Source organism: Astyanax mexicanus, chromosome 12 (assembly GCF_023375975.1).
Source record: "Astyanax mexicanus isolate ESR-SI-001 chromosome 12, AstMex3_surface, whole genome shotgun sequence".
Classification (NCBI taxonomy): Eukaryota; Metazoa; Chordata; class Actinopteri; order Characiformes; family Acestrorhamphidae; genus Astyanax; species Astyanax mexicanus.
Window position 1 is genome coordinate 16,122,344 of NC_064419.1, and position 9,272 is coordinate 16,131,615.

At 36.3% G+C, this 9,272-nt stretch overlaps 1 protein-coding gene across 1 annotated transcript; it reads right to left on the reverse strand.

The window, feature by feature from the left end:
- Positions 1-6,016: 6,016 nt before the first annotated feature.
- Positions 6,017-8,725, reverse strand: LOC111192736 (translation initiation factor IF-2-like). Its single transcript, XM_049486097.1, has 8 exons — positions 8,669-8,725; positions 8,496-8,559; positions 6,913-7,017; positions 6,692-6,867; positions 6,550-6,598; positions 6,351-6,439; positions 6,205-6,265; positions 6,017-6,109 (listed from the first exon to the last, which is right to left on the reverse strand). The coding sequence occupies exons 1-8, from the start codon at positions 8,723-8,725 to the stop codon at positions 6,048-6,050; spliced, it is 663 nt and encodes a 220-aa protein (XP_049342054.1). The 3' UTR covers positions 6,017-6,047.
- Between the last annotated feature and the right edge of the window lie 547 nt (positions 8,726-9,272).

The following is a 9,272-nucleotide window of genomic DNA, read 5'->3' on the forward strand; positions in this document are numbered from 1 at the left end:
TGTGCATACACACAACAATGCAGGGGTAGGTTTTCCAAAAGATGCATAAGGCTAAGAAGTTTGTTAACTCGTACTTTAGATTAATCGTTAATTAAAGAGTGATTCTCAAACCCTTTCGTAACTAAAGTACTATGTGAACTCACTCGCAAATTACTTAGTTTTCTCTATATGGATTCTGCTTGCAGTTCAACATCCTAAAAATCAGAGATGTTAATTCTAAGGGAGAAAATGGCATCGTTATTATTTTCAAGGTTAAATTTATTCTATTCTGTATTAAATTCTATATTATATTAAATAATATTTTCCTGAAAAACTAGAAGCGTTTTTTTAAAGACGTTAACAGAAAGTACAATGCATTAAGTCAAGCATGCGTACAAGCCCAAGAATAATGCAGATAAAAACTAAAAACAAAAATTTAATAAAAGTAAAAAACAAGAAGGATGTATAAAAGAGGAAGCATGTAAAAATACATTATAAAAGCATGTAAAAAAAAGAATAAAAATTAGTAACAGAACATGATGAGTAACATACATTGAAAAAATAAATAAGGGAAGTAAAAGTAGATTAGCAGCTGTAAACGTTCCTAAAGAGAGTTTTAGGTAAAGATTTAAATTAATTAATGTTTGTAAAGTTCTGCTGATTCCACAAACGTGGGGCAGCAGCGGAGAAAGCTCTGTCGGCCAGATTCCGCTGACTGGGTTTTGGTACCACAAGTAAGCCAGAGCTTGCTGAGTGCAGGCAGCAAGATGGGCAATAAGGTGTTAAAAGGTAAACTGGTGCAGTGTTGTGTAGGGCTTTATATGTAAGCAGTAATACCTGGGTAGCCAGTGTAGGTTTTTGAGTATGGGTGTGATATGTTGATGAAGACAAGTTGATGTAAGTACTGTAGCTTGTTTAATCTGTAGCTTGTTTAATGCATGAGATGGTAAACCAGTAAGAAGAGCAAAAATAATATAAATAAATTTATAAATGTATGTATGAGATGCTCAGCTTCAGTGAATGATAGATATGACCGAATATGTGCAATATTTCTGATGTAAAAGAATGCAAACTGCCTAATTTTATTTACCTGTGCTTCAAAAGATAATGTTGTGTCTAGGATAACACCAAGATCTTATTCAGAATGATGAAGTGCAGATATGTGCAGATGAAGTGACACTCGAGCTATGGATAAATACTGTAATGTTGCCAGTAAACTTCTGTATATATAGCAGTTTAATATTAAATGTTTTTTTTAAATAGGATGTAGCATTAATATAGATATTTTGGTTTATTTATTTAGTCATGTGTTTACAAGTATTTTACCATATCTGGTGCTAATGTGTCTCCCATATTGTCATCACTCCTCTATTTATTTGACAGATGAATTATCTGCTATTCACAAAAACTTACCTTTTATCACAGTTGCCGTTTCAGGGATAAAATCTTCAGAAACGTCCTGAAATAGAAAAGAAATAACCAATTTAAAAAATGTAAACAAATACATATTATATATATATATATATTTATATTATTATATATATATATATATATATATATATATATATATATATATATATATATATATTTTTTTTTTTTTTTTTTTTTTAAGTGCATGTAGATACTTGCATGCATTTCATTTTTTTGCTCACTGTACTGTGCACAAAGCTTTTTATGTAGCTGGATGATAGGGTTGGTGTTTGGAATAGTTCAGCATTTCTGTTCTGGACTGTAATAATAAATGACTCATAAAAATTCATGTCTTACCACAAATTCTTCTTCAGAATTGTTAGAGTCCTGTTGCTCTTGCTGTGGATTTCTTGCAGTTGCAGCATTATAATGAAGCTCTGTTAATCAGGAATGGCAAATTGGAACTTATACTTTATCCATAAATATGATTTTTATATACATAACCTGTACGATCACTGCACTAAAATGCAACTATTTTTTTTTTACCAAAAAATAGTAACACATGCTGATTGGTAAACATGCATGGTTCATAATGAATGTGATAAAAATGATACATGGTTTTCAAAATATTAATCAAATTAAAGCTCAGGCTTAGTCAGGTTGGATGGACAGCATCTTTAAAAAGCAATTTTATGTCTTGCCACAGAAGCTCAATAGGATTTATGTCAGGACATTGACTGGGCCATTTTAACACATGAATATTCTTTGATCAAAACAATTCTTTTGTAGCTCTGGCTGTATGTTTAGGGTCATTGTCCTGCTGAAAGGTGAATCTCCTTCCCAGTTTCAAGTATTCCCATCAACTCTGAGCAGCTTACCTGTCCCTGCTAAAAAAAAAAGCATCCCTAGAGCATGATGCTGCCACCACCATGTTTCACAGTGGTGTATTTGTAGTGTTACATTCCCGCCACACATAGCGCTTTTTTCAACATTTGTCGATATGACCACAGCACTTTCTTCCACATGTTTGCTGTTACTACATGGCCTGTGGCTACAAACTGTAAACTGCACTTCTTACAGTATGTCTTTCTTTCAACCATGGACTTCCTCCTGACACTCTTCCATAAAGGTCAGATTTGTGGATTGCATGACGTATAGTTGTCCTGTGGGCAGATTCTTCCACCTGAGCTGTGAATTTGTGCAGCTCCTCCAGAGTGACCATGGGCCTCTTGTCTGCTTCTCTGACTAGTGCTCTCCTTGCTCGATCTGTCAGTTTGGGTGGGTCATGGACATGTCTTGGTAGGTTTGCAGTTGTAGAATACTTTTTCCATTTTTGGATGATAGATTGAACAGTGGATCTGAACAGCTTGGGACACGTTTTTATAACCTAACCCTGCTTTAAACATCTCAAAACTTTATCTCTGACCTATCTGGTGAATTCCTTGGTCTGCATGATGCTGTTTGTTCACTAGTGTTCTCTAACAAACCAGTTGATACAGATACAGAACAGCTGTATTTATACTGAGACTAAATTATACACCACTGGATTTTATTTATTTTTTTGTTGTTTTTGTTTTTAAAACAAGCTAAAACATACAGAACAGAAAACTGTTTAACCCCATGTACTCTGAGCTGTAGGTATTTCTGTAGGTATTTTGTGAGGTGCATGCTGTGCTGGATGCATTATTTACCAGGGGACAGAAAACATGTATCTTATTGTATTTCCTTATTAATGTTAATAATTATTATCCAAAAATAACTACGAGAAATCATCTGAAATATATTACGATTACAGATAATATATTATCATAATGAAACTTTGATACCCTGTTTCCAACCCTGCTGCCCAGTGCATTTCTCATACACTTGAATTCCAGTAAAATATAAATAAAAATGCTAGGGTGCAAATCAACATTAAATGACAGATACAGTGGCTTGCAAAGGTATTCATACCCCTTGAACCTCTTCACATTTTGTCACCTTACAACCACAAACTTAAATGTGTTTTTTTTTATATTTTAAGTGTGAAGTGAAATTAAAATGATGCATGGTTTTCAAAATGATCAAATAAAAAAAAAAAACTGAAAAGTGTGACATGCACAAGTAGTCAGCTCCTTTTCTCTAAAACCCCTAAATAAAATCCAGTGCAATCATTGCTTTCAGAAGTCACTTAATTAGTTAATAGAGTGCAGCTGTGTGTAACTTAGTCTCAGTATAAAAATACCTGTTCTGTAAAGGCCTCTGTGATTTGTTAGTGAACAAACGACATCATGAAGATGAAAGAACTCATCAGACAGGTCAGAGATAAAGTTGTGGAGAAGTTTAAAGCAGGGGTTAGATTATAAAAACAAGCTCTAAGCATCCCAAGGAGCACTGTACAATCCATCATCCAAAAATAGAAAAAGTATTCTACACCTGCAAACCTACCAAGTCATGGCCATTCACCCAAACTGACAGATCAAGAAAGGAGAGCACGGGTCAGAGAAGCAGCCAAGAGGCCCATGGTCACTCTGGAGGAGCTGCAGAAATCAACAGCTCAGGAGGAAGAATTTGTATATATTTGTATATAATTTATATAACTATCATGTGCTCCACAAATATGGCCTTTATGGAAGAGTGTCTAGAAGAAATCCATTGTTAAAAGAAACATATAAATTGCTTTTTGCAGTTGTAGCAAATATGTGGAAGAAGGTGCTGTGGTCACATAAGACCAATTTTGAACTTTCTGGCCTAAATGCAAAGCGCTATGTGGGGAGGGAAAATTTGTTTTTAATCGCATTGAGCATCTTGTGGCAAGACATGAAAAGTGCTATGTGACGCAGACCGCCTCATCACCGCTCTGTCTGACAAACAAAGTAAGCCCTACCCGGTGGTCGCCGCTGTCCAGGGTGTTTTGTACGGCCACAGAGGCCGGGGCGGGGGCGGGGCACTCTGATCACACACGGCTGCCAGACACTTAAGCGCACAGCTGAACGGCGTCAACAGCCACGAGGACCCCAGCATAAAAGAAGGAAGCGAACTGAACTCGGGGTGGTTGGTTCTGCCACACCAGTTTACTAAACCCTGTGTTTCAACCCCTCTTCTTTCTCGCTCTCGCGCGCTCTCTCTGCCCTTTCTGTAGCGGATTAATCCGGGAAGCTACAACAGGTTGCCTGAGAAGGCACAAGCCTCTACTGAAACCCAAGCTCCGAGGCTACAAACCCCTACACCTTGCTCCCTCTCTCCCCCTCTGGCTACTTATCATTCACTCGGTTTGGTGGCCGTTGAGCCCCCCTCTAGTTGCTTTTCTTGCTTGTTTTTTTATTATTGTTTTTTTAAGCCGTTAGACTCCGCCCACCTCTGCTATTTGTTTAAATTCCCCTGTTAACCCTAAACAGGAGGCAAGCTATTTACTTGCTCCTGTTAAAATTATTTATCTAAATTGCGTTTTATATATATATATATATATATATATATATATATATATATATATATATATATATATATATATATATAAATATATATATACACATATATATTTATATATATATATATATATATATATATATATATATATATATATATATATATATATATATATATTTATATAAATATATATATATATTTATATAATATTTATTTTCTTTGTCTGTTTACTAATTTGATTTCTTATTTTTCACGACTACGTTTTGGTAAGGCCCTACTGCTCCAGCCTGTGGCTGTGTACCTTATTTTGAAATATATACTAAATAAAGTGTCCCTGTAGTGGGCTTTTGCTTGATTTTTGGTCTTGACTCCTAATTTTATTGGTCTAGCGCCCCCTACCTGCCACAGCTGTTTACATACACTCTCCATCCAATCTGGCTGAGCTTGAGCTGTTTTAGAAGAATGAGCAAAAATCTGTCTCTAGATGTGCAACGCTGGTAGAGAAAAACCTCAGCACTCACAGTTGTAATTGCAGCGATGGCTCTACTAAGTAGTTATATGGGGGACTTATATTTATTTTTGATAATTTCGAAAACAATGTATCATTTTCGTTCCACTTCACACTTATGCAGTACTTTGTGTTTACCTAGCAATTAAAATCTCAATAAAATACATTAAATTTGTGGTTATAATATTCAGATTGTAATATTATGACTGATTTTATTAAACTGGCAGCATATTCTTAATTGCAGTCTTCACATTTTTGAAAATGTTATTTTAAATGTAATTATAAGATTGTAATTTTTCCATAAGGTCTTTTTCTTTATTTATTTTTTGGCATACATGGCTTTGTAGTGGTAACCAGAAGTACCTGCTGTGTTTCTCTGACCGCTCTTTGAAGATGGTCCTGATCTTTCTGAGGTCTTTGCAGTGTCGGTCTTATGCTGGTTCTCAGCCTTAAAGCAATACACATTGAATTATTTGTAAAATACATGTTTTGTATTTAAACATTAGTCCTGCTAATATTCCCAGAATGTTTCTCTTTCAGATTCCCTCACCTTCTTTCTTTCTGATGTTGATGGAATGACTGGAGTGCCTTCTGAGGAAGACAAACCAATAAATCCGTTTAGCTGTTACTTTCTGAATTAAATTCTGAAATGTACTGAATTTAAAAAGTCTGCAAATGCTTGAAACCTTCATCTTCCCATACATCTTCTTAAGATGTCAAAAATACTACAGGAAAAAAGGAAATGTTATCTCTTACTTTGAGGATTGTTCTGAAGTTTTGGGTGAGCATTTGTAACACATCCAGCACCTGAAAAGTTCATATTTTGTGTAAAAATTATTAACATAATTGTAAAAATTATTAACATAATTTCACATATAGTGAGTTTATACACTTTTCTGTACCTTTATTTCTCCTGTTTTTACTCTCATTTGGCCTTGTGTTCGCTTTTCCCACGGCAGCAGTCTGAAAGAGAATAGCATTGGATTTATTATCGTCATCATGTCACAGTAACTACCTGAACTTGTCTTCCACTTTGAATGTATCTTACACTTTTAGCATCCTGAGCTGCTGAAGCGTCTGCACCTGGTGGAGGATCTGTTTTCACCTCTGTAGAACCTCCTCCAACCGCTGATTCTCCTGGAAAACGGGATGAGAAAGAAAGATGTTTTCTGTAAATGTTCTTTATTTTAGCAGTGAATTCTTCAGTAAGTTTATGATTGTATCCATACATTTATGTTTATACATACCTTCAGCTTCTCGGAGCCCTGGAAGAACATTTCCTGAACCATCAGGCATCTAAAACAGAATTGTAAAACAGAAAATTAACCTTCACCAGTCCACATTAAAATAAATGATTGAAGCGCTAACATGCAGCAGTGTGTATCTTACTCTCTGAGCATCCTCAGCAGCAGGAGCACCTGCCTGTAGTGCAGGGTCCGCCTGTCTCACAGCAGCAGGAGCACCTGCCTGTAGTGCAGGGTCCGCCTGTCTCACAGCCTCAGCAGCAGGAGCACCTGCCAGTAGTGCAGGGTCCACCTGTCTCACAGCCTCAGCAGCAGGAGCACCTGCCTGTAGTGCAGGGTCTGCCTGTCTCACAGCAGCAGGAGCACCTGCCTGTAGTGCAGGGTCCACCTGTCTCACAGCCTCAGCAGCAGGAGCACCTGCCTGTAGTGCAGGGTGCACCTGTCTTACAGCCTTAGCAGCAGGAGTTTCACCTGGGGAAGAAAATTTCAGCGGTTTTAATCCAATAGACAGTATTTATGTCTTTAACCAGCTTAACAAAAACAAATTTATTGTAATTGGGATCAGCTCCACTGTTCAGATTGAGAGCAGAAATTCCACCATGATTTACCATTATAAGTTACTTACTATGATTTCTACATTACATTTGTGTGCCACTAAATTCCTTTTGTTTAAGTGGTGTTTACTTGTTTTACTTGAATACAGCATCTGATAAATAGGAGAGTATAACAACAGGGTTTTCTTTTTGTCTCCTTCTACTGTTTTGTACCAATAAAAAACATTTTACATATTGTATTTTTCTTACCATCCCAACATTTTCTGATTTGGGTTTGCCCTCCAATTAAAATATGATAATTTTTTTAAATATTCAAATATACACAAGGAAGCCAGGAGGACTGTTGAGAATTCCTTAATGTCGTGTTTGGAATTCATGGTTACTGGATCAACATCCAATCGAGAAAGCTTGTTTTAAAAATACTAATCTAATTTCTTGTTTTATACATATTTTAATCAATTATGTTTTGCACTGGTGCAAAATAAGTATATACTGTAGAGAGCACCCATTATTTTAGATAAAACAGAGAAGAGAGTATGCTTAGTGCCTACAACAGATAATAATTAATGACAGCCAGTTGTGGAGGGTGGACTATGCACTGTTGGTCACAAGCTTTAACTTCCGCATTTGTACTTTTGAAAAAATGATAGTATGTAGGGATATCACTGATTCGATCATGTGATGGGAAATCGAGGCCGATCATGTAATTTTTAAAGGACTGGATTCAGATGGAAAAGATCCGGATCAGTGATTCATTAAAAATATAACATTAAGTTGTTACTCCACAAGTTCACTGTAGACTCTGCTGCATGTGCGCACTGAGAATGCTCATCCTGCGCTCACACTGGCATTGAAAAGACCCTCATATCACCCAAATTGCTCGCGTTGCCGCTGTTACACTGCGTTTATCAGTGATTCTGCTGGGATGCTAATCCTGCGAGCTACCGATCTATCTTTCACACACACACACACACACACACACACGTTTCCTCTTTAATCATTTGGATCAGGACTGGGTATCAGCAGATACTCAAAATCAAATGACTGGGATTCTGGAGTAAAGAAATTTGATCAGGGCATCCCTAACAGTATGGAATATTTCATATATTTTTTATATTTGCTCAACTTACTTTTGAATTGTATTTATATACATATTACTGCAAACTTTTTACCTTTTTGTTTTTAGTTTAAAAACAATTAATAGTAATTAGAATGTAATTATATTTAATAACATTATGTCTCCTAAAGTGTTTCTGCTTATTGATTGCAGTACTCAAGTTAGTCCAGCAGAGGGAAGACTTGCTGCTTTAAAACTGAATTAGGTTTGATCCTACAGAGGCCAAAAAAAACTTTAATCAACCTGTAATTATAGTCATGGGTTTCAGTTCTGCATACCTTCAGCATCCCTGACCTCTGCCCCCCCGCCTTCTGCAGCAACATTTCTGGAACTTTCAGGAACCTGTAATTGTGAAAGTTCAGTAAACATGTAGATAATCACTGTTAACATACAGTATAAGTTAAGGAACCAAGGAAAGTATTATTAATGCAGTCAGCAGTGTTTGCCTTACACTTAAAGCTCCTCCAGCAGATAGAGCATCTGCTGGTGTTTCAGGATCCATATTCATCTCTCACACCTCCATCACCTGGAGTTTCACCTAAAGAAGAGAATTATTATTCATTCTCAAATAATGATCTAACTGACTGCAGGCCTTCCTAAGTGCTTCTAAATTGTGTATATAAATAATGAAGTCTCAGATTACTGACACATAATGTTTTGAGCAAAGTTATTCAAGTGTTTGTGGTTTTAAGAGCCATATTTGCTAAGCTGTTGCTCTAGAGCCCTTAATCCAGGGGTGTCCAAACAACGCCCGTGGGCCATTTGCGGCCCCTTTCCTTTTTTGGAGTGGCCTGCGAGGTATTTTAGAAATAAAATGAAAGTTGGCCCGCTGTTAAGCAGGTTTTTATAATGTGAGATTCAAAATTTGAATGCTTCTTATCTGTTTTCCTTCCTTCATTATGCCTACAGTAATGTTCCTGAAAATAGACAGCGAATGCAGAAGATTTCAGAGGGTGATTTCAGAAGTGTGTATGTTTTAATATGTCAGGAATCAGTTGCCATATTAAAGGAGTATAATATTAAGAGACTTTATGAAACGAAACATTTGAAAAATC

Bases quoted from the DNA above. Each gene is read 5' to 3' on its own strand.
- LOC111192736 (XM_049486097.1), bottom strand. From the start codon at position 8,725: ATGAATATGGATCCTGAAACACCAGCAGATGCTCTATCTGCTGGAGGA. The intron at 8,560-8,668 runs GTAAGGCAAACA...TCACAATTACAG, and splicing joins CTGCTGGAGGAGCTTTAAGT to GTTCCTGAAAGTTCCAGAAA. The intron at 6,599-6,691 runs GTAAGATACACA...ATTCTGTTTTAG, and splicing joins CTGCTGAGGATGCTCAGAGA to ATGCCTGATGGTTCAGGAAA.